The 26,592-nt window shown below is 41.3% G+C and overlaps 1 protein-coding gene across 1 annotated transcript in view; it reads right to left on the reverse strand.

Annotated features, from left to right (window-relative positions):
- The window catches only part of DMD (dystrophin), a 1,498,644-nt gene that overhangs the window by 1,245,639 nt on the left and 226,413 nt on the right, over positions 1-26,592 (reverse strand). Inside the window, exons 9-11 of the mRNA XM_077807212.1 lie at positions 25,084-25,185; positions 24,878-24,985; positions 10,884-11,063 (exon numbers count right to left, since the gene is read on the reverse strand). Of these exons, the coding sequence (XP_077663338.1) occupies positions 10,884-11,063; positions 24,878-24,985; positions 25,084-25,185 (390 nt within the window). The remainder of the gene's footprint in view (positions 1-10,883; positions 11,064-24,877; positions 24,986-25,083; positions 25,186-26,592) is intronic.

The following is a 26,592-nucleotide window of genomic DNA, read 5'->3' on the forward strand; positions in this document are numbered from 1 at the left end:
AAAATTAAATGCTGTGATTGCCATGGTACTAAGCAGGCTGAGCTCTCTGTATACCAAACCCCAAGTACTGTTTCATATTGGACAGTTTTGGGGTCACGTTAACACCACTGACTCTGTGGGCCCCTATATTCCATCTAAATTAATATCACTTCATGCCATTACACAGGTTCTCATTGAAGCAGGGAAGTGTCCTGCCCAGTCCGTCAATCAAGCAGAGAAGGCACATTTCTTCCTTGTTCCTGCTAGCTGATTTGTAAGGGAGTTGGATGTCTCCTAGACCAGCTGATGGTTCAAGGAGCTGTAGCAGAATATAAAGATAAGGTCTGGCAAGGTAGCCAAAGTAGCACTGCTGCATGAAGATCTAGGGTTTTTAAGCCATGTTCATCCCCTTGTTATCGGTGTTCTCCTATTCCCAGGGGCAGGGATCTGTGTCTCAATCTCCAAAAAGTTATGATGCTATATAAATGTATAGCAATTTGTCATACATTGCACAAAGCTCCCTGAAGATCCCAATTAAAGAAGAGTATGTTCCTATCCCAATTATTGGGATATTGGTGTTCAGTTCAGTTATAAAGATACGGCATATCAGACGCTCTTTTTCTTTCCTTAGCTCCACCCCACTGTCTTTCCCCATGGAGGGAACAGAGTAATAAGGAAGGGGCCATACACTTGTTACCAGTCATTTTCTTTTTATGAAATACTATTAATAAAACCAAACAGTATTCCTCCCAAAACTGCCTAATCTCCCACCTCCATTGAGGAAGTGGGAAAATTCAACTGTTATTTGTCCAATCTATGTCGGAGCGGGGAGAGAAAGGGAAATTCCATTCTATTTATGAAACTGGTAATCTGTTTTACTTACTGTACATAATTTAGCACAGGTAGGACAACTGCAAGGGGGCTACATGCCTTTAACCTCTAGCAACCCCAAGCTAAATGTATTTTTTTCTGTTAACTAACAAAGAGTTAACATATTTTTACATAAGAACATAAAGATGGCCATATTGAATCAGACCAATGGTCCATCTAACCTAGTATCTTTGGTTCCAACAGTGGCCAATGCCAGGTGCTTCAAACAGAATGAACAGAACAGGGCAATCATCCAGTAATCCATCTACTCTTGTCCAGTCCCAGCATCTGGCAATCAGAGGCTTTTAGTTACAAGGGGAAAAATTCTGTGGTCTTTACTCAAGCGAGTGCCAACAATTTGGCACAGATTGCAGCAGAGACCTTTTTAGCTGTATTTGAATGTGGTGTATTTATTGGAATTGGTGGTATATTGGCACTATCACCTGGCAAATATCTGTGCTGAACAACTGCTATAAAGTACTTGTTTAAGACAAGCCCTTTATTTTACTTCTTAAATTGCTTCCAAAGTATATAGTATATATTTTTAAATTGCATCTCTCTCTTGCGCTCCTAGGTTACATGCCATGGCTTTAGTGTGCTCAGATATGACACAGTAGATCACAGCAATGATAAAGCAGCAAGTTAAAATGAAATACTACTTTATAAAAACTAACACTTTTTTTAAAATGAACTTGCACAGCTCTGAAATAAATAAATTCAGATCAAACCTCTGCTATCTCAGGTTTTATAAAGTTTGCAGATGAAAAGATGAGGGGATCACGTGTTATTTTAAAGCTGTCATTTAAAAGCACCCAAAATCATTGTTTCGTCCTCATGTTCATTTGGGACCATACCCTGCCATCACTCTACACGCAACGCACTTACTAAACTCGGTGAAAGTTTTACCCCAAAATCAATATCAGGATGTTTCTGACAACTTAAGGCCATATCCTGTCATTGTTCCATGCGTAGATCAATTGCAGCTTACAGGGAATAAAATGCAAGACAAAGAAGAAAGCATAACTGTATTCTACTAAATATTTCCCCAGCCTGTAACCAATTGTAGAGTAGTAACAGCTTCAGCTGCTGGTTGGAAACTGCTTTAAACAAAGCACGCCGTGTAATTACCATATGTTCACAAATGTCAGATCACAATGCATAAAATGCTGTGGGGTCTGATGATTTACATCTTCAAACCGTGAAAAATATTTATATGCTTAATCAACAAAAACAGAGGTGAAACATGTGCTTTGAAAGAAAACTGAACTATTAATTTGGAGCTCATAATTGTCTAATTACCAACATGGTGTGGGGGTCGGAGTTAAGGAAAGCTGGGACTTGTATCTAAGGCCATTTTAATGTCATGTTGAAGTTCAGAAACATTAGTTAGATACATTTTTATATTACTACTCTCAATCAGATAAGAACTTTCAGTAACTCTACTTACATACCAACAAATGACTCTTATATTCTTCCCCAGAGGAATAACTTATCTCATCACTAAAGTAGTTTGCTCCATGACTAATTCAAGGGTGTCCCAACCAAATGCAGAACAGCTTCGTTGTCTTTCTAAACCCCTGAAGTACAGATGTCAAACTGAGAAGAGAAACTATGGCTTGGACTTTTAACCCATTGTTACAGAGTCAGAGCTGTGTGGAAGAGTCAGATGACGCATTACAGAAAGAAGCGTTCAACCTACTCTATCAGAATAATATCTGTGGGCCTATCTTAAAAATGTATGCAAAGTAAAGGTGCACCTGCTTTTTGAGTAGGAAAACATCAAATCCCCACTTCATTGTTATGGAAGCATATACTGTGTGTGCGCACATGCGTGTACAAGTGTAATATTTTGGGAGTTTAGTACCATGTTTGTTTTTGTATTGTAGAACAACTTTAATGCTACTATTTATTAGTGTAGGCATCTGGCAATGCACTCAGCTGTGGTATACTTGTAACCTCCCTTCACTGTTGGAACTGTAATTTGGTCTCTAATCAAAAGCATGAATATGTTTAAGGAATGGTTGGGAGGACACAGTTGGGTCCCCCCCCCAATTAAAAAAAATGGCTGAGGGGATGTTGCTTAAGTAGCATCACTAATTTAGGCAGAGCTACAGCAAAAATAGCTGAAGTTTGAAACTTGACATGATTATAGCCCTCTGCGAAGACTATTGTCCTTGATCAGTTTGAAAAACTGTTTTGAAAAAGTTATAAACCTTTGAAAATAGCTACTGAGCAAGTACAGTATATTTCTCATGAAGGCCCCAATCCTGTAGGCTAATCCATGGGGCAAGACCAATTGGAGTTAATAGGACTCTGTGCAGGTGCAAGGGTCTGTCCATATGAATACCTTGCTTTATCACAGCCTATAACTATAAAAGCATTTTAAAAGAAATACAGTGCACTTGCATGTATAATCTAGTTAAATACTCATTTTTCAGAGCTGCTTTATTGACTTTATAACTTCTGAGCCAATCATCTTCAAATAAGACTTGTTTTGTAGCTCTCACTGAGACTCAAAAAAATCAAGCAATGTCAAGACAACAGATCTGAAACTTTAAAATCAGCAAAATTGAGTTTGTCTTAAAGCTAAGTGGAAGAACCTGAATATTTAGAATGACAGCAGGCTTTAAGGTCTGAGTCTATCTAAAAGTGAAATTTGTCCCATGACTTGCTGATTTTAAATGCGCCAAACTTTGAAACACACAAACTGATTTTCTTCAAACGTGACTTCATGTTTAACTACATTGTTATCTATCATGTGGTATCTATAAGTGACACTTACATTGAAGATAATTAGTCACATTTATCCTGAATTGGGAAGATCTTCATCAAAATCTGATCCCCATCACTCCTTGTGTAACTTTCAGATCTTTACAGGCAGCCTTCCTGCTCTATTCCAGCTTCCCTATTGTTCCTACAAATGTGTTTGCTTGTTGTTGTTGTTTTTCTTTTGGGGGGAGGGAAGGGGCAGGACTTATTTATTTATTTATTTAGGTTGAAATTTAAATTGCTCCAAGGCCTTCAGTTAGGGTAGAAGAGAAAATGATGCTGAGGCTACTTTGTGCAAACACAGCCTCTACCCTTGAACCCTCACCACGAACAAAATCCCCACAGCTGAAGTTATCCTGGCATCATAAGCCTGAGTTTACTCTAGCTCACAGACTTTAAGGGAGCACAAGTTGTCTTAGATCCACACATGAAGAGAAAACAATGCATTGCATTGTACTGTGTTCTCTTGCGAAACATTATGTGACCTTGTAATTAGACTGCATTAGCGTGCATACAGTGAAGACTGAAGACGTTTGTAAGTAAGGTTGTGCACTCGAACTTTCACTTCACCTGACTTTTGGGTGTCTTACTGTGCATCATTGACTTTAAACTGTTTTTTCCCTCAATTAATTTATTATTCTGTTAATATGTTAATTTTTATTGAGCACATCTCACACTGTGGCAAGTAGCTAATATAAAAAAAAATCATCATTCATCCACTAGAAGCATAAGGTTTTGGTTTTTTTTTTCCCCAAACAAATAAAGTTCCATTGTAGTCAATATTGAAGTAATTGCATAAAGCTTCAGTTAACAACAGGATATACTTTCTTATTAACTTGCAACACGGAGAAGACTATAGTGAGTTGCCTAATGCCCATCTTGTGATTAAACAGATTACAAACTCCCAGCTAATTGTCTAATTTTCTTTTTAAGAACATAAACTTTCACCGTAGTTTTCTTGTTGGCTAACCAGGGAAATGAATTTTACTAAGACACACTACTTGAATTCTTCACACCCAGCACTAGATTTTTGTGCAGTGCAATGAGTGTGAACACACGATAATTATACCGTGGGTAAAAGTTACAGAAGTATTTAAGTGACTCAGCAGTCCAAGTTCCATTTGAAAAAAGTGATTTAGGCATGTAGTTACTTTTGAAAATTTTATCCTGGGTGCCTTCTTTTAAGAACAATCAACAGCTACCAGTTGCAACTGTGGTAGTTGCTGAATGAAGATGACACAAAAATCAAGCATCTTTTGTTAATATTTATTTCTTATTGCTTCTGATCCTGCATGCCCTCAGCTCGCAGAAATTGCACTGAAGTAAACTCGACTTCTGCATGTTGCAGGCTTGCAAGATCAGGCCCAATGTTGGGGTGGGGAGGGGGCAGGAGTATTATCCATTCATGATCTTACAGAATAGATGACTAAATTAAGTCCATCATGTTTTTTATTCCTGTAAACATGAAAGTATCAATGTCTATAGGGGAGACAGGAGGGGTGGGGGGAATTGGAGTGTTAAGAGATGAGGAGACAACCGCCATCTTTTAAACTAAGAATAAAGAACCAAAATTTCAAAATGATCACAGCACACCTTAAAGCCAGGGGGAATTTGGCTGGCTGGACAAATGAAGGGAACAGTTCTTTATGGCTGCGGGAAGGAGGGGAGAGAGGTCAAACTGCTGCAAAAGGGGAGAAAGGGCCAGCATGGCGACACTAACTCATTCCTGGGAACCGGAGGGGTAGAAGGGTTTAAAAGGGCAGTCCAGTGTGGTGAAGCCCCCTTTCACATGGAGCAGGCTGAGGCAGCCCCCACCCTCCCTCCCCTTTAGGTAGTGAAATACCAGCTTTAGTTAAGACCTGCTGTGGGCATTGCTCTAGCTCCTTTTTAGGGGGGGCTGGGAAGGAATTTTTCCAGCAACAGCAGATTGGCCTAGGTCACCTTCCCCACAGCAGATCCAGGGAGGGCTTTGTTGACATGTGGCATGAAGGGAGTTAGGCTGTATGTCGCAACTGATTACGTAAGTGTGGGGTAGATGTCTAGTGCAGGTACTCGGTAGGGAAGGGACACAGTGACCAGATAAATGGCCTGGTAAAGGACTTTAAAAGGAGGTGTTGGTTAAAGGAGCAGAACAGGAGTTGGGGGGTTGAATGGTATGGCATTATAGCCCACCTTAACCCTCCTACAAGGGTAGATGGCAAGATCCCAGACATGGGTTGGCTGGGGGACCTGGATGGAAAAAAAAAGGGGAGGGGGGACTGGCAGAAACCCCCCAGGTAGTTACTGAACGATCACGGATTTACCCGCACTGTACACTTTTATCTGCTGGGTAGTCCCAGACATCTAATAATAAAGTTGTGGCCTGATTAAAACCATATCAAATGTTTCCTGTCCTTCTTTTGGTATAGCCTGACAATGACCTCCAAATTATGCATACAAAAACGGTGTGCCCAGCACTTGGTTGTATTAATATTGAGGATGAGGTTTTGACAGTTTGGACGATGTGTCTTCAATGCATGTGTAAAGTAACAAATATTTTAGGGTTGTTTCAGTACTCATGTTTTGGGAGAAAAAAAAAAACAATTTATGAAAAATGTATCATTTATTTATTGTAGTTTATCACTGCAGTTTTCAGTGGAGCAACTAGGATGCTGATTTTCATTTTAGTTTACAGGACTTATAGTTTGTGATTACTGAATGGTCATTCTAAGGATCTATTACTCTCTAGAAGTATGGAGCACAGCACATGTAATTTTGATCAGTTTAATGCCTAGTTCCTCATATTTTAATAGGAATTGTATTTATCTAAACTAGATTTATAGTTCAGCACTCATTAACTATGATACATAAGGGGTATTATGAAAGGTAAAAGAGCTGAGGAAAGTCATAACTGTGTGGATATGTTGTAAGATCTCAGAGATCAGGATATCAATTATTACTGAAATTTAACAACCAGCATTTGTGGAAGTAGAATGATTTTCAGAAGTTTGAGTACAGTTACATATTTTGCTAGTGGATGGAGGCAGTGCACTTATGCATTTCTCTAGTGCATTGAGGGATCCCATTCAGGGCCACACACAACTGTGGCCTTGAGATCCCCTGAGCATAAAGGCTACTCAGATCCTGGCTAGCACAACTAGCAGCCCTAGTCACCCATTAAAGAGACAAGACCAGGCCCTCATGTCCACTCGTCATGTACTGACCAGCAAAGCAGCCCAGGCTGAAGGGAAATGCTTGTTACACCCTAGAGGATGTGTTCCCTGGTAGCTTCAGGAAGCCTTGAGCCTGCGACTCACTACCTCCTGCAATTCCTTATTGAGGTCATGTACCCCAACACAGCTCCAAACTCTGGGCTGTCACTTTAATGCTAAACTGCCACAGGATTTTTGTCTGGATAAAGACTATAGGTTGGAGCCCAGTGTAAATACACAAGTAGCAAATCCAATCCTCAGCTTCTATAATTACATACTCTGTGGAGCACAAATGATTATTTTAACTCAAGTTGCCAAGCTGAGGACTAGCAATTGCATGGGATTGTAACTTCCACCCCCCACCTTGCTCTTCTCTTTACTCCTCCCCCAAATGAATTTTGTCTACTTCAGCTAATTTAGTAGGAACACAAGAGCTGGGCAAAATAAATGACTCAGGGATTTTAGATTAGAGGAAGGATGCTGTTGATCACAGGTGTTCCAGATCATTGCAGGAAGTTTAACCAATCTGATTTTATTATTATGCTCTTTTTAACCACTAGGAGGCAGAGAATTTCCCTCTGTAAACTATACCCACTGCAATCCTGGAAGGAACAAATTGCAGTAGCTAACATCAGCTTTCTTCTTCCATAAATGTCAGTATTACTTTTTTATTTCCTTTATTATCTTAATTGTCTCAACTTTCAGATATCTACATGACCTCCCTACCTGCCTTTTTAATCCCTTTTATTATGTAACCTACTTGTGTTTTACTGTCCCTAGAGGTCCAAACTAGGCCTATTTTTGGAAAAGCTTCTCATCACTGCTAATCTAAATTCTGTTTAGATTAACAATGTTAATGTTAACAAATTTGGGACCACTCGTGTACCTGGCCCATCTGTTTCTCATTGCATTTGCAGCATAGAGTCATTTAGACCTGCTCAAAGAATGTTTACTGACAGTACTGAAAATGAAGTGAGAAACCAATTGGTCATCTACAGTGCAGTGATACCAATATTAGCAACATTGGTGGAACAGAAATGGTGCTAGGAACCATTGTGCAGGTTGAAGGGTACACAGGCTGGGCAAGCCTAGATTACTGGGTTGGAAAAACTCCAGCAGCAGGTCTGCACTCCCATGGCTATTAGTGGAGCTGCACACAGTGGGAGATTTTCAGAAAAGTTAATTGCAGACAGAGCCTCTACGGCTGAGTTTCTCCACCTGCAAAACAGGGAAAAATAAGATTCCCATCTACCTGGGGAAGCTTAATTCACTAATGTTTGTAACGGCCTTTGAGAATTTCAGATGTAAGATGTTACAGAGGTGGAAAATGTTAAAACTAGAGCTAAGTGATTAAAAAAATTAATCATGATTAATCGCATTGTTAAACAATAATAAAAACACATTTATTTAAATATTTTGGGATGTTTTTCTACATTTTCAAATATTTTGATTTAAATTACAACACAGAATACAAAGTGTACAATGCTCTCTTTATATTTATTTTTATTACAAATATTTGGATTGTAAAAAACAAATAAATAGTATTTTTCAATTCACCTAATGCAAGTACTGTAGTGTAATCTCTTTATCATGAAACTTGAACTTACAAATGTAGAATTACGTAAAATAAAACAGCATTCAAAAACAAAAAAATATAAATTTTAGAGCCTAGAAAGTCCACTCAATCCTATTTCTTGTATAGCCAATTGCTCAGACAAACAAGTTTGTTTACATTTTCAAGAGATAATGCTGCCCACTTCTTGTTTACACTTGTGACATTGTAAATAAGAAACAGGCAGCATTATCTCCCATAAATATAAACAACCTGGCTTGTCTGAGCAATTGGCTATACAAGAAGTAGGACTGAGTGGCCTTGTAGGCTCTAAAGTTTTACATTATTTTGTTTTTAATGCAATTATGTAACAAAAAATCTGCATTTGTAAATTGCACTTTCACGATTAACAGATTGCACTATAGTACTTCAGTGAGGTGATTTAAAAGAATACTATTTCTTTTATTTATCATTTTTACAGTGCAAATATTTAGAATCAAAATAATAATATAAAGTAAGCACTGTCCACTTTGTATTCTGTGTTGTAATATAAATCAATATGTTTGAAAATGTAGAAAAATATCCAAAAATATTTAATACATTTTGATTGGTATTCTGTTGTTTAACAGTGTGATTAAAACTGAGATTAATCACCATTTATTTTTTTAATCATGATTACTTTTTTTGAGTTAATCACATGATTTAACTTCAATTAATCAACAACCCTAGTTAAAATAGTTATATCCTCCACTGAACTGAACTGAACTGAACTACGGTGGAGTCCTGGTTCCAGGTAATCAAAGAGCTGTATTTATTTTTATTAGTATTTCTAAATATATGCTAGTTCTATGCATTTATGGGTAAAATATGGTAATTTCAGTAAATGTAAGTTATATAGCTGGTCAAAACAGTTTTGACAAAACAGTTTTCCATTGGAAAACAATTTCATCAAAATATTTTGTGGTAACATATCCATTTTTTATGACATTTTCAATGGGAAAAAAAGTCTAAATGAATCATTGAAACATTTTGTTTTGATAAGGAAAAATGTTTCTTTTAACTGTATGATTTTGATTCACTTTGTTTCAATGTTTATATTATATTAAAACTTTTATTATTATTCTAAATTTGAGAGAGAAAGAGAGAGAGAGTGTACTTAATGCAATGTAAAATCAAAAATCAAAACAAAATAATTCTATTGTTCCAAATCAATTTTGGGGGAATTTTTGTTGCACAGGAAATTTTAAATTTCAACTCCCCTTCTCAATTGGAACAAAATAAAATTGTAATTTTGGACTTTCCCACAGAACAGAAATTCCAATTTCCATCTAGCTCTAGTGAATAGTAGTATTCATGTTAATTATTAAGTGGCTCTATGGATTGAATTAATTAGTTATGATATTTATTAAGGGCAACACCAGAAATGGGTGCATTGGTGGTAAGCAACAGTATTATACAGCTATCATGAGAGGGCATGTGGCAAAGGGAAGCTAGTCAGATGCAGTTAATACTGAGGATGCAGCAGAAAAGTGGCCACACAAGTACAGAAAAAAGAGGAAATTAATATATGTATTTGGATCATGGAATATTATTTGAAGGAGTCTGACTCCCAGTTCTAGATCTCCTTCCTGCCATCCTAGCTGCTGGTTTAAAGCATCTTGCTCAATGCTGGTATAAGACAAAGAGATGGATCAGAGGAAATTAGCTGAGGCTCAGTCCAGTCAAGACTGATGGTAGGTCAAAGAAAACAACTGAAAACTTGTGCAAAATTATGTCATCCCTGCCACTTGCCATTTGAGTTCACAATTTTGAAGTATTAAATCCACACTTGCTTTTCAATGATCACAGAGGAGAAGGGAATAATGTGGCTTTTTTTTTTACATTTGTACTTGGACAGGAGGTTGCAGTTTCTCTGTCTGATATGGACCTTGCTACTGTGATTCATGGCATTGCTGATTTTCACAATGTGTTCTACATAGGGCTACCTTAAATCCGTTCATAAATCATGGTGCGGAATGCACAGTGATGTATCAAGATACTATGAGCATAGGACACTAGTTTGCCATGATCTACATTGACCTTTTGGTTTCCAGGTCGATTTCCAGGTGTTGACTTTATTTTATAGAGCTCTATGTGGCTTGAAATCTGCCTACATTAGGAAGCATATTTGTCTTGTGTGCTGCTGCCACAGATTGAAATCAGTGGGGCACCTGACTTGAGCCTTCTTAGATTAATAGAGAGAGGACTGTTGCTGGCAGGGTATTCTCTGTGAGGACCTCTCAAAATTGGAATATTCTCCTCCTCCCTCCCCCTTGGTCTGAAATCATTTACATGTTCTGACCTTCAGGAAATACTGTAAATTATGGGGATATAACTTTGGCCTAAAAAATAAAACCTGACTAAGAAGCCGTGTAGTGAAAAGATTTTCAAGAGTCTGACAAATAGCAGCAAATCTACTTCAGGCATTTGACTGACAAAGCATTTAACTGTCATCAGCTGATAGAATGATAGTTATGACAAACCTGCTTAGAATTGCTCTCCAGCTTCTGCACAAGATTATCCCAACGCTGGGCAAAGTTTTCCAGCCGACCTTCCAGCTTTTGAGCCACTGCTTTATTCTTTACTGCTGACAGGAAGTCCTGCATAAGTGAGCTCAGCTTACCCATTGTTTGTCTTTTCATTTCTAGATCTCCTTTTAGGATCTGTTAAAAAACAGAAACCATTCAGACGACATGCTGGTAATTCAGGAGAGATCTATATGGAATTGAATATGGATAAGAATCGTTCATATAAATTCCTATTTTCAAGATTCTTGTTATAAGAAAAGTTCCTGGTAAGATTGACAAAGTGGAATGGACATGTTATAGTTTACAAGGCAATAAAACATGACAGATGGTGCAGGTCCAGATAGCATGCCTCAGGTGATGTTATAAGTCACAAAACCAAAGGCTGTGTGACTTTAACTACCCTAAAAGTGCATCAATGTTAACAAATATCAAAATTAGAAAATAGTATTTTTCAAGTTTTGCTATACTTTGTGTCATATTGGTTATTTGAGCTGGCCAGGAAATAATTTCATTTCGGGGTGGGCGGGGGGGGGGAAGGAAATGAGGTTTTGGAAAACATTTCATACTGACCCAGGACTAAAAGCCAAAACCTTAACATTTTTCATGGAAGTGAAGTACTGCTGTATTTTGTTTCAGACACTCTGAAATGTTCCCTTCTGCAGAAACATGTAAACAATGTATACTCCTACTGTACTCTCAGGCTCCCATGGAAACTTACCTGAGCTCCATTAGAAATTTCAACAAAATGTGCCACATTCCCATGGAATCTTTCCATTTCTATGAACTGACATATTCCAATGGAAAAATGTTCAACTGGAAAATTAATTTCCAGTCATCTATACTAGTTATATTTCTACTGAACTTTACCCCTAACAGAGTTACTGCCCACAGACTGTACTCACCAGCACCAAATTCTGAAATACTTACTCAGTTACATAGTACCCTATTCCAGGAGTGTTCATACTGAGTTCAAAGGGACTAATCCTAGTATAAGGTACTATTCAGCACAAGTAGGAATTTCACAATCTGGCTTCACATAGTTTCCTGAAACATATTAGCACTCACTGACATAAGGCACAATATATAAACACACAGTGGAAAGGAATACTTACTAACTTTTACAAAAAGCATCCAATCTGTTATGCCATTCAGAACTCCACACATACTTATGTTAGACTCCGGTATTTACCATGTCTGTCTTAACAAGCTTTCTCATAAAATCATGAGAGTAGGCAACATGGAACCAGGTCTGAAACAAAGCATAGCCTACACAGACAGCGACATACTGCCTTGAATTGTCCGGGAGGCTTTGCCTGACTCTACCCTACTGGCGCACATGAGTAGCAGAAGCTGGACTGTGAGCCACCAAAAAAACATGGTTCCTGATCATTGCCATTGAAAGGAGAACCAGCACTCACATGTGATAACTGGGGCTAGGAAGCACCATGTTAATGTGGCTATACCTGTGCAAAGGGAGTAAAAAATGCTATCACCAGTAAAAGCGAGGGGGAAAATTCCAATTTGGTAGAGTTTTACATCCACTTCACATAGGTGTAAATGGCTACATAGGGCGCAAGTCAGTGAAGAATCAGGACCCAGGTCTCTATCCTTTATCATTTAGGAAGCCACCTGCTGCTCCCCAAAGGCCTCATAGGGATTGTTCTAAAATTTCAATTTGGATCCTACTGTAGACAAATCTTCGGGGTTCTGTGACAGGGTGCTGGGCAAAGGGTTGCTAATTAATCTCTGTCATGCCAGCTCCCATTTAAAGGAATAAAGTAGAGCTGGCTGGAGATAACCTGGCCCTAACTGGGGAAGCAGAGACAGCTGTCACCTAATTAGCCTGAGGCTGTATAAAAGCCTCCAGGGAAGGCAATGAAGGGGGAGCTGAAAGAAAGGGAAAAGGCAGGGAGTAGAAGCAGCTCTTTGTCCCCATCTGCCTGCAGATGGTGAAGGGCCAACTGTACATGGTGAAAGGGTGGTGGGAACAAGCCTGTAAATAAACTGCATCTGTGGTTACTAGCCCCAGGGTCTCAGAGTGACTTTGTGGACCTAGCAGAGGCAGGAGCTAAGGGGGCCCTGCCATGCACTGCTACAGGTTCCTTGGCAGTGATGGGTGGGAGTTACTCTTTCCAGTTTTTCTGGCCTGAGAGAAAGGAGCTGTGCTTTTGAATCACCTACGTAGTCAGATCAGGCAGAAGCCTGCAAAGGAAGAGGTCATGTGGTTAAGGTACAGAGAGGAAAGGTGGGAGGCATAGTGTAATAAGGTGGCTTGCCCCCTGAGTGGGGGAGCCTGGGGCTAAGACAACCTGGTTACAAACTGAGCCCTACCTATAGGGAATCAGGCAATTCCCCATAAAGAGCAGAAGGTGGCAGCAGTAATGGGAACAAGAGCCAGGCTTGCGTGGTGATAAAGCCTAGCTGGGGAAAGGTTTGGAAAGACAGCCAAAAAGAAAGCTCAGAATGTAAGGAAAGCTCAGAGACTCTCATACCCAACAGGGAACAAACTGAGAGATGCAGAGGGTAACTTAAAAGGCTGGGTAGAAAGTGGTCCAGGGAAAACTGTTCTGTGTGTAACAGAGGAGACCTAGCTGTTCAATACGTGGCCCTGGAGGGAACCTGGAGTAGAGGATGGGATTATGTTCCCCTGTTGGACCCAATGAAGAGGCATAGAAGCCCACCACAAGTTTTACAGAGTTTAGCAAGAGGACTCCACAGCCCTCTGTGGAGATAGAGGTGGTTAGGGACTATTTAGAAAAGCTGGACGTGCACAAGTCCATGGGGCCGGACGAGTTGCATCCGAGAGTGCTGAAGGAATTGGCGGCTGTGATTGCAGAGCCATTGGCCATTATCTTTGAAAACTCGTGGCGAACCGGGGAAGTCCCGGATGACTGGAAAAAGGCTAATGTAATGCCAATCTTTAAAAAAGGGAAGAAGGAGGATCCTGGGAACTACAGGCCAGTCAGCCTCACCTCAGTCCCTGGAAAAATCATGGAGCAGGTCCTCAAAGAATCAATCCTGATGCACTTGCATGAGAGGAAAGTGATCAGGAACAGCCAGCATGGATTCACCAAGGGAAGGTCATGCCTGACTAATCTAATCGCCTTTTATGATGAGATTACTGGTTCTGTGGATGATGGGAAAGCAGTGGATGTATTGTTTCTTGACTTTAGCAAAGCTTTTGACACGGTTTCCCACAGTATTCTTGTCAGCAAGTTAAGGAAGTATGGGCTGGATGAATGCACTATAAGGTGGGTAGAAAGCTGGCTAGATTGTCGGGCTCAACGGGTAGTGATCAATGGCTCCATGTCTAGTTGGCAGCCGGTATCAAGTGGAGTGCCCCAAGGGTCGGTCCTGGGGCAGGTTTTGTTCAATATCTTCATTAATGATCTGGAGGATGGTGTGGATTGCACTCTCAGCAAATTTGCGGATGATACTAAACTGGGAGGAGTGGTAGATATGCTGGAGGGCAGGGATAGGATACAGAAGGACCTAGACAAATTGGAGGATTGGGCCAAAAGAAATCTGATGAGGTTCAATAAGGATAAGTGCAGGGTCCTGCACTTAGGATGGAAGAACCCAATGCACCGCTACAGACTAGGGACCGAATGGCTAGGCAGCAGTTCTGCGGAAAAGGACCTAGGGGTGACAGTGGACGAGAAGCTGGATATGAGTCAGCAGTGTGCCCTTGTTGCCAAGAAGGCCAATGGCATTTTGGGATGTATAAGTAGGGGCATAGCGAGCAGATCGAGGGACGTGATCGTTCCCCTCTATTCGACATTGGTGAGGCCTCATCTGGAGTACTGTGTCCAGTTTTGGGCCCCACACTACAAGAAGGATGTGGATAAATAGGAGAGAGTCCAGCAAAGGGCAACAAAAATGATTAGGGGTCTAGAACACATGACTTATGAGGAGAGGCTGAGGGAGCTGGGATTGTTTAGCCTGCAGAAGAGAAGAATGAGGGGGGATTTGATAGCTGCTTTCAACTACCTGAAAGGGGGTTCCAAAGAGGATGGCTCTAGACTGTTCTCAATGGTAGCAGATGACAGAACGAGGAGTAATGGTCTCAAGTTGCAGTGGGGGAGGTTTAGATTGGATATTAGGAAAAACTTTTTCACTAAGAGGGTGGTGAAACACTGGAATGCGTTACCTAGGGAGGTGGTAGAATCTCCTTCCTTAGAGGTTTTTGAGGTCAGGCTTGACAAAGCCCTGGCTGGGATGATTTAACTGGGAATTGGTCCTGCTTCGAGCAGGGGGTTGGACTAGATGACCTTCAGGGGTCCCTTCCAACCCTGATATTCTATGATTCTATGATTCTATTGGGCACCATCACAGAAGGAGATACTGGCAAGTAAAGGAAGCCCCACACACCTAAAATTACTCAACGTATGGCTCAGTGTGACTCAGCATTGTTTTGCAATATCCATGCATCGCTAAGGATTATTTAGCGCCTGGCCTGTAACCAAACCTAATGAGGAATTTTTTGTTTTCACTCCTGCTTATCTAAAAAAAAAAATCAATGCATTACAATAATGGAGGGCAACTTCAAAGGATGAGTTTTGATTTTATCAAGATTTGACCTAAAACACTAACAAACTCGTAGAGAATGCAATTGAGTACTTTGCAAGACAGTCAAGCTCTCGAAGATTAATGTTTCTGTAAAGTTACATTTTATGTAATTCCATTAGACACACAAGGCGGGTGAGGTAATATCTTTTATTGGACCAACTTCTGTTGGTGAAAAAGACAAGTTTTCGAGCTCTTCTTCAGTTCAATGGCTTTCATCAAAAGTGCCTGTAAAATTGCATAACACTTGTTTGCACAATAGTTTCCCCTAACTATCCAGCCATTTCAAAAATCTAGAAGCTGTCAGAATGTGTTTGACCACCTCTTTAGGTGGAGTTCACAAGGCAGGAAATATTCCTGTCAACACAAATGCTGTATAGTTCCCTACCTCACACTCTGAGATGGAGAAAACTTCAATATAAACAGATGCACAGTTTGTTCTAGGGTAAATATTTTATGGCTAGAGATGGTGTCACTACATGCCCTCAGCCGCATTTTTTCAGTAGCTTCTTTGGAATACACCCTGTGTTTTGTTAAAAGTTGAGATACAGCATAAAGCACCTATATTCAAATCTACCCTTTGTAAAATGGTTTCCTCACCCCCATTATTAATATACTTCCTCCAGCTAGTTATTTGGTTTAGATGTTTTTCTTTTTTAAAATCCAACTGCAACCCCCCCTTTTTTTTTTGTTCAGATAAGCAGTGGCTGCTGTAAAACATATTTGTCATTATTTACCTATTGAAAGGATGACTCAGGCAAGAAATCCAGGACTTTGAGATGACTGAGTGTATATGTATGTCTGATTATATAGTTGTCACTGCTTATTAGGCTGAACCCATTTTTAGGGTTTCAAAGATATTTTAAAGGAATACTTATTTTAAGGACAAATTATCCATTAGTATTAATCATAATACAATCTTCTTATATAGCACTGCAGTGAGGCGATGTGGTCCTGCGCCACCCTGGAGAGGCATGAGCCCTTCTGGACACCAAAGTGGGTGGAGCCAGCGAATCCTGCACCCTCCCCCCAGAGGTCAAGGGGCAGAACAGGAATTATAAAAGCCCAACCTCAGAGCTCACTGGAGGAGCAGACACCAGAGAGGCCAGACGCCTGCGGCCTAGCTCCCGGTTGGGAGACCCCGGCAACTGGCAGCAAACCCCAAGACTGGCCCGCCTGATCAACACCTGACACTGACCAGAGCTCGGAGGAGCTGCCAAGCCTGCCCCTCGCCAGTTACCCTGAGAAGCCCATGGTACCTGACCCCGGTACCTCTAGAGGGGGAGGTAGGAAGTAGCCCGGGGGCAGCCGACCCTAGTCTGGCTGTAGCACTGCCAGGCCCCTTGTTAGCGTGTTGCAGCCACGATCCCTACTGCCACAGCAGCGGGTCTTCTGCTGCTGCTAGGGCCCCCCGGCTGGGATGGAGTGGAGTGGGAGGACCTGAGTCCCCCCTGCAACCCAACTAGTGGGTGTCAGCCTTCCCCTCGCCCAGGCTCCTCTGAGCTGAGGACCTGGGCTTGCTGTTTACCTGCCTTTGCTCAGCCCCTGCCTCAGGGCCTGGGCCATTGACTCTCTGCTGTCCTGCCCTGACCCAGGGCCTGGGCCTGCTAATTATAACTGTTTGCTCAGCCCCTGCCTCAGGGCCTTAGCCCTGGACTCGCTATTGCCCACTGAGCATAGGCCAGGTGTGAATAACTGTCTCTGTTTGCCTCTACTGCTGCTAATTCCCAGGGCTATTTCCCCGTCAACAACTGGAAGAAAGTACCGAGGCGGTGTGGTCTCCTGCCGCCCTGGAGAGAGGTGAGCCCTGGCCAAACCCCTCTACAAACACTTTTCATGAGTAGATCTCAAAGCACTTCACAAAAGAGGTCAGTGTAATTATCCACATTTTACAGATGGCAAAACTGAGGCACGGGGAGGTGAGGTGACCCAGCAGGCCATGCTCAGAGCTGAGACTAGAACTTTTACATGGCTTCGCAAGTCACCGGCCTGTGCTCTATCTATTAAGCCACCATGTATGCAACACAGCACACATCCAGCGTGGGCTCATGTGCCTTCTACATCACCTGCTAGCATGCTAAGGAATGTGAAGCAACTATGCCATTGCACTGGTGTGGCAGTGATGGTCAGGAAGCAGTAGGGAAAACAACTGAAATAGAAAGAAGTCTGAGTTCTGAGTGTAGAGAATAAGACAGCTATTTTAAAGATTTTAGTGTAAAAAGAAATGCTTTAGAGACGGGACAAATACCCAGCTATATTAGAAATCGTCTTAGGGAACACAAGCTCATTGGTAATCTATGTGCAAAGTGACAATATCTAAGCAGCTTTTCTTACATGACCTTTAAATTAATTGAGTCCCAAAAGAGATTTAATACTAAATGAAGCAAACTTGTATATGTTAATACAGAATGAACTATGTGAAATACACAATTTGCAGGTATTAAAAAAAGGCTGCTACTTGCTATGATGGGTTTTATTTGAACAGGAATTCTACAATATATTGCATGTATAAATTATATGAAAACAGAAACAACTTAGCTGAATTGGTATAATTCTCAAATATAAAAGATTGCTTTGCTTGCCCACCTGGTACAGACAGAGCCGAGTCTGATAGAATCCCATCCCAGAACACATGTGCAAAAGAAAGATTACCTGCAGCTAACCATAGTTCTTTGGGTATAGTGTGAGAATAGATCCAATTCTTGGGATATACATATACCCTTGAGTCAGAACGCTTTAGAAAAAGAGGGCTGCACATACACCCTCATATGGAATGCAAAGTTAGGACTTGTATATAGAAACACTACATATAATAATCCCTTAATTCCTTTTATTTACTCAGAATCTTTATTTAAGTCTCTGAACATATGGGGACAGGGAATTTTAGATCCACACTGATGATCATGGTTGACTGGGCAAGAAATTGGCAGATGAAATTCAATGTTGATAAATACAAAGTAATGCGCATTGGAAAATATAATCCCAACTGTGCATATAAAATGATGGGATCTAAATTAGTTGTTACCACTCAAGAAAGAGATCTTGGAGTCATTGTGGATAGTTGTCTGAAAACATCCACTCAATGTGCAGCGGCAGTCAAAAAAGCGAACAGAATGTTGGGAATCATTAAGAAAGTGATAGGACAGAAAATATCATAATGCCACCATTTAAATCTATGATATGCCCGCATTTTGAATACTACATGCAGATCTGGTCACCCCACCTCAAAAATATATATTGAAATAGGAAACGGTACAGAAAAGGGCAACAAAAATGATTAGGAGTATGGAACAGCTTCCATATAAGGAAAGCTTAATAAGACTGGGACTTTTCATCTTAGAAAGGAAAAGACTAAGGTGGAATATGATTGAGGTCTATAAAACCATAACTGATGCAGAGAAAGTAAATAAGAAAGTGTTAGCAAGTTGAGATGAACCCTTGGATTCTTCCTCCCACCCACGCCAATGTTTACCTCAATCTTCTTAATGTGCAAAAACTACAAATGATCTTGTCTTCATCAGGATTTTACCTTGTGTTAGCTAACACGTAAGGATAACCCCTCCCCCCAGCGTGGACTGCACCCCAAGAGACTCACAAAGGAAAACCTCTTCGATTTAAGTCAGAGCTTTTTCTTACTGAAGGCTTAAGACTCTTCAGGAGAGTTCTTGGAATTTCTCTTAACTGTCATAATCCAAATGAATTAACAAGAACTCTAAGCATCTCTAAGATGCTGGCAGGCTTAAGGATCTGGCTAGAGAAAATGACCCTGACCTTTCAAAAGGAGATAAAGAAGGTTTAGCAGTTAGACTGCAGGTTCTGATGCCAGACCTGGAAATCTGGGAGACAAAACTGAAGTGCCCAAGTAGGAACTACTAATGTAATATGTGGTTGGTCCTGTTTGGAATTCCAAATAACCTTTGGAAACCAGGAGGAAGGGAGATAGCAATTTTCTATTGGAAGAGGACTAAGGAGCAAGACCTTCACATTGGTAATAAAGTCAATTTTCCCTCCTTTAATACAAGTCTGAGGAATGCAGTGTAAATCTGAGTTGAGTGTCCTGCTCCACAGAGTAATTTGTCCTCTCCCTGAATAAACTGGCTTCCTCAGAAATGGAGAGCCTTCACATCCATTTATACTCCTCAGTCATGCTATCCTGCAAAGTGAGGCCACTGAACAAGTGGTTGAATCTAACGGTACTTTTACATAGCAAGTGGCAGTCTACAGTAGTGAATTTCCAAGCTCAGGTCAACAGATCTGGGCTCGTGCTACCTGCCTCCATCGGCTTCAGAGCCCAAGCTGCAACGTACACACAGCTATTTGTAGTTTGGTAGCTCAAGCCCAAGTCTGTCAGCCCAGCTCGCTGCCCTCGGCTGTGTAGATGTACCCTAAAATGTCATATGTCAAAGGGCACACTTTGCATCTCAATGACAGAATATGGCAATCACTTCTTCACTTTCTCCAGAAGGTAGTCCAACAATATGAGAAGTATACTCCAAGACAAGCAGTCAACTATGGTCAACATTACCAAACAGTTTGCAATCCTCATCTAATGGGTAATGGAGAAATTCAGTTTAATCTTCATGACATTTGATAAACTGGGAGAAAGAGAAGGATGATCAACTATTCCTTAGGTTGTTGCAACAGCAGCAGCAATGTGAGAACCTGGTGCAGGATGAGTGAATAAAAATATTTATATACCTAAGACAACCTACCTGTCCACTTGGATTTCTGCTGAGACAGGGACAGGTGCTAATTATAAAAGACTATTGTCATTCAGTGGAATGGATACTCTGCCTGTCTGCTACCGTAGTTCAAAGATATTAAAAAGGGAGTGTTACTTCCAATGTACAATTGATAATTCAATACTGAAAGCCTCATCCATCTTGTGAAAACTGGAAATTACCAGGTGACTTTAGAAAAAATGTCAGTACAGTCTCATCTAATAAAGAATCAGCAACTGCTAGCAACTGATTCTGGCTAACCAGCCAATAGTTTCAAAAACAGGAATAGGAGTAAGGCTGGTGGTGGGGCCCTTTATCTACTAATGGGTCCCAACATTCATCTCCATGAGGGCAGGTGGGGGTCAATGGACACTGCTTTCAAGAGGACACGTACTTAATAACAAGGGGGGGAGGGATAGCTCAGTGGTTTGAGCACTGGCCTGTTAAACCCAGGGCTGTGAGTTCAACCCTTGAGGGGGCCATTTAGGGATCTGGGGCAAAAATTGGGGATTGGTCCTGCTTTGAGCAGGGGGTTGGACTAGATGACCTCCTGAGGTCCCTTCCAACCCTGATATTCTATGATTCTAAGTATGCATGTATATTCCATTAATTGGAGTTTATATAAAATTACTCAAAGGAAAATGTCCCCTTCTTGACATGACATCTTCAATCAACCAGGAAAGAACAACTTGGAGGCCCGACCCCAAACCTGCAGGAATCAATTATGACAAGTATACTTTTAATCACTCCTGGAAACTAGTGATATCGTTCCTTCTCAGAACCTGTGACAAACCATTCTATTCTCTGGCCGCTTGCCAAACCTCAAAAATGTGCTACATTGTTGAACAAAGCTGGACTTTGTCTTCACAATTTTCTCCTCACACAGGGACTCCAGAACACCTCAGGCTGGTCCTGGTTACATGAAAGCCCTTTACTCAACTCTCTGACAAGTCAATCACAGCTCACTTACTGGTTACAGGACTAGAATTCAGAGTAAATGAATGAAAATGTAAATGAATTTAAGTGGAATCCTTTTGTGATAAAGTAAAAGCATGGGCATAAACCTAAAATAAGCTTTAGTCAAAGTAAAAGCTCAATTCCAACAAATACCTTCTAGATTCTATTCTGTCATTCACTTTAACACTATTGACTAAAAGTGTATATTTCAGACCATGGACAATTATTTTTGGCAGAAGGAAAACAAAGGGTTAGCACAATATACCCACAGCTATGCATGCTTAAGGTTATGATAACAGATGGTCAGAGTTTTGGATTTCAAATTGTGGCATATTTTAAGGAGCATATTTTTAGTCACTGCCTAAATCAGCAGGGATATTTACCATCAATTCTGGACCAGCTGCTAGATATCTGTTAATTAGTTTAAACAATCAAACAGTAAGATTTTTTTAAAAAATTATTTTAAAAATACCTTTAATTTGTTCACAGTGAGGCCAACCTATTTTGAATTCTAAGCACCTCAGAGAATTATTGAAACAGCTTACAGTAATAATACCAGAAAACTTTAATATAACAAAGGCCACAAAGATTTTTGTACATAGTACAAGACAACAAAATATAGTCAATATTATTTCATAGAACTGAAATTGATTTAATTATTTTAACTGCATAGGTAGTTATAACCCAGCAGTAACACATTGCCTGAAAAATTTCACAGTTTGTAAACTGTGAAAATTCCACTTTACATGGATGTGATGTTATCCATGAACCAGTGTCCTTCTACATATCTAAATAAATAGTAGGTGAACAAGAACAGATTACTTGCACAATTCCTTTTAACAATGACAGTTTTTCACCTTCGCTGCCATAAACATTGAGGTGAAAATGTACCCCTCCATCTTATTGTAGGCAGAGTCATGTTAATTTGTGAAATTATTTCACACTGAGAACCATAGAGTTTAATGCCAGAAGGTACCACTAGATCATCTAGTCTGACTTCCTGTATATCACAGGCCAACAACAACGCATCTGCACACTAAACCCAAAATTAGACCAAAGTATTATAACCCGCAGGGGACCAGACTGTTATGTGCCTCAAGCAGAGAGCAAGAGGACCAAGGTGCCTTAGTGTCCAAAACCCCCACAACGGCAGGGAAATGATTAGGTGAGATATACACAGATAATTCTGGAAAGTGGTATGTACCCACACACTGAAGGTGGAAAAAATCCCCAAGATCACTGCCAATCCGATCTAGGGTAAAATTCCTTTCCGTCTTCACGTATGATGATCAGTTAGACCCTGAGCTTGTAAGCAAGAATCAGTCAACCAAGCATCTGAAAAGCAGAATGCTTGGTGGCACCTCAATGTTCCTGTCCAGTGTCACATCTCCAGCCATGGCCGTCACTGGTGATTCTGAGGAAAAATATAAATATACCCTCCCAGAATACACTGGGGGGAGGGTCTCTTCCTGACCCCGGCAAGTGGCCGGCTGAAATCCTGAAGCTTGAACTTTGAGGAATGTAAGACAAACAGGGAGTGTCTCACAGGGCTGTTGAGCCCTGCTGCCTGCCATCACAAGCAACCCCATCATACAATTGCACTCATACATTTGTCTAGCTTTCTCTAAAAACTAATTAGGTTGTTTGCCCCCACAACTCCTATTGGCTTAGGTGGTTAGAAACCTTCTTCTAACTTTCAGCCTGAATTTATTCATGGACACTTTATATCTATTTGTTCCTGAGCCAACACTGTCCTTCAGCATAAATAGCTCTTCACGCTTCCTAGTGTTTACCCCACTAAGGTATTTGTAGAGAAATCATATACCCTTCTCAGCCTTCTTTTCGCTAGACTAAACAAGCCAACCTCTTCCAATCTCCTCGCATAAGATAGGCCTTCCATTCCCCTGATCATCCTAGTTGCTCTTCTCTGCCCCTGCCCAGTCTGAAGTGAAGTGTTTTTAAAGTGTTTTTTTTCTTTTTAGAAAGCACCACCAAAGTCAAAACATATCAAGATCCAGATGCAGCAAGCATCTCAATTAGAGTTGCCATGCATCCAGTTTTTGAGTGGAATGCCCGGCCAAAAAGGGATCCTAGCAACTCTGGTCAACACTGCTGACTGGGCTGTTAAAAGTCCAGCCAGCAGTGCAGAGGGGCTAAGGGAGGCTCCCTGCCTGCCCTGGCTCTGTACAGCTTCTGGAAGCGGCCAGCATGTATCTGTAGCCCCTAGGAGCAGGGGCAGCCAGGGAGGCTCCGCACACTGCCCCCGCCACGAACACCAGCTCCGCAGCTCCCATTGGCCGGGAGCCACAGCCAATGGAAGCGGCAGGGGTGGCGCCTGCAGGTGAGGGCAGCGCACAGAGCTTCCATGGCTGCCCCTGCACCTAGGGGCCACAGGGACATACTGGCCACTTCTGGGAGCCACCTGAGGTAAGTGCTGCCCAGAGCCCACACCCTGACCCCTCCTTGCACACCTTCAGCTGGAGCCCACATCCCCCACACCCCAGCCCCATACTCCAGCCCTGAGCCCCCTCCCAAACTCCCTCCCAGAGCCCATACCTGCTCCCGCACTCTGAACCCCTTGGCCCCAGCCTGCCCCTTATCCCTGGTCCCACCCCAGAGCCCACATCCTCTCCTGCACTCTGAATCTCTTGGCCCCAGCCTGGAGCCCCCTCGTACACCCCAAACCCCATTCCCTCCCACACTCCAACCTCCTGCCCCAGCCCGCTGAAAATGAATGAGTGAGCAAGTGTGGGGGAGTGAGTGACGGAGGGAGTGGGGATGGAGTGGGGATGGAGTGAGTGAGGGGTGAGGCCTCGGAGAAAGGTCAGGGCAAGGGAGTTTGGTTTTCTGCAATCAGAAAGTTAGCAACCCTAGTCTCAAACCTGGCCAGGATTGCAAGACTCTCACTTACAAAGTAATAGAATGCAAAGCAGTATGTTTCACTTAATAAAGACTATGAACTGCATGTTTTTAATTTCCAGGAAAGAGCACTGAGCTGGTAGAAGGACAGGAGGGTTGTGAAGAGAAATTGACTGATGTTTGAGAAGCACTCAGATATCGCGAGAGAACCATAAAAATGCTCAGGAGTAAATTAATAATCTTGTAGTCTTTGCTGGGTTTAGATGGTGTTCAATAAATATGATCATGGCCCATCCACTGAATGAGTAGGATACAAAGAAATATTAAATAACTAACTACACATTCACTAAATATGGCAGGAGTCCTCTGGGGAAAAATAGTATGTGATCATATAATATATACTCACAAGAGGGCTGAATTATGGTGTACAGGCACCCTTAAATCTGCCGTTTCCTAACTTTTGAGCTTTTGACTTTGTGGCCTTAATAGTATTTTTAACATATTTGTGTGTCTAATTTTATGTATATAAAATAAACTGTGCACATACAACATTGTGAACTGAAGCTTTGTATTTATTTTATGTATATGAATTAGATATTAATGTTGTAAATGTATACATAATAGACAAAAATATGTTCAGAGAATACTATTAAGGTTGCAAAGTCAAGTGGCACAGATGAAGCTCTTTCATAAGCAAAATCAGGCAACAGTTGAGGATTCCATGCTCCCCAGGTACCAGTGATCCCAAGAAACATGGAAGCTGTTCAATTGGATGAACCCAGATGTGCAGTCAGACTCGTGAATGAGGAAAGCAAAACAAAAAACTGAACAATGGAAAATACATACAGCCAACTTTCGCAGACTGGCACGCATTTCATTCTGATCTTTAAAGCCAGTTGTATGAATCCTGCTCACTGCATCCTCTTTCTCTGTAAGCCATGAATCAAAAAGGCACTGAAAGAAATTCAGATAAGGGAAAAGCCTTCGGTAAGACCATTCAGAGTGCAATTTTTTGAACAATGTTCTGGTTTATAACTGATAACGCTACTCACCTGCTCCTCAGCGAATTGCTGCCACTTCCGAAGAATATCCTGCAGAAGGACCCAGCGATCCTCTGTCCACCTACAAATGGCTGCCCACCGCTCTCCCAGATCCTAAAAAGAAAGCAGCACACACAACACTTCGTAAATATTTAGTATTATTGAGGCTCATAATATTTCCCCATGGCACTGAAAATTTTGATGAAAATACTTTGATAACCCCCCATTTTAAATCTCATTCTTAAAATAATAAAACATTGTGTGTCATCCTGAAGTGGATATCGTCATTGTTTGAAACAGAAGTACAATGTAAAGAATTTATGAAGCCATAAAGCCAAGAAAAGGGAAGCAATTTAAATACCAAGATATGGATAGAATATCTCCATTAAGTCTGATACTACTATGGTTTCTAAACTTGATGGTGATAAAAACACAACAATTTGAAATGTAATTAGGGTTTTCCAGAGTCTTGATTATAATGGTGAAGTCCCAGATGCACTCAGATTATTCCTATCTGCTATAGGATAGTACTGTCAGCATAGAACATCAAAGTCCTTTATTTTTCTACAATGTTCCAGGGAGAATTATTGAAGTAAAAATTCTACAAAGCACTAATTAATCCATTTTCTGTTGCCTAATGGATATCTGTATACATGCACACTATTACCATTTGAGATTCTTGCATGATTCATGTTCTTCGAAAAAGCTCTCATTCTCTCTCAATTTTAAGCAAAAATTCAGCTCTATCTCTTACTTGCTCACTTTAGAGACAAATGCCTAAAATAGGAAGTGAGGGGTAATATAGCTGTGATTGTGCAAGGTACCGTAAAGTTCTTTTTTTGCCACAAGTGAGTTATTCAGGTCTTCCCAAACAAATAGCAGCAAAAATGTTATTACAGCCCATGCCATCATATGCGTCCTCGCTGTTGATCTCACACACACATTTTGTGGCAAGGGGTCTCTTCAAATTTTCCCCATTTATTAGTATATTAGTAATAAAAGAAAGAATTGTGTCCATGGTAAGGATTGTGGTTTATGATAACTGTCATGGAGTCCCCGGGCGATGCTCTGGAACTGCTCCCTACGAAGCCAGTCAGGACTCTGCGAGAGCCTCCTCTCTGTGAGCAGAATGTCTTCAGGGCAAAAAGCTCACACAGCTTCCACCTTCCTGGGTCTGACCTCGGAGCATTGAGCATCCTCTGCCCCTCCGTGCGCTTCCCACAGCGAGTCCATCCAGGTGGCGTCCTGGGGAAGCCAGAGGGTCCTGCACCCCAACTCCGCAGTAAGATGTGCCTCTTAGCCCTCCAGTAAAACAGAGGTTTATTAGATGACAGGAACACGGTCTAAAACAGAGCTTGTAGGTACAGAGAACAGGACCCCTCAGTGGGGTCCATTTTGGGGGGCAGTGAGCCAGACAACCACATCTGCACTTCACTCCACGTCCCCAGCCAGCCCCAACTAACACCCTCCAGCCCCTCCTCCTCTGGGCTTTGTCCCTTTCCTGGGCCAGGAGGTCATCTG

Source organism: Eretmochelys imbricata, chromosome 1 (assembly GCF_965152235.1).
Source record: "Eretmochelys imbricata isolate rEreImb1 chromosome 1, rEreImb1.hap1, whole genome shotgun sequence".
NCBI lineage: Eukaryota > Metazoa > Chordata > Testudines > Cheloniidae > Eretmochelys > Eretmochelys imbricata.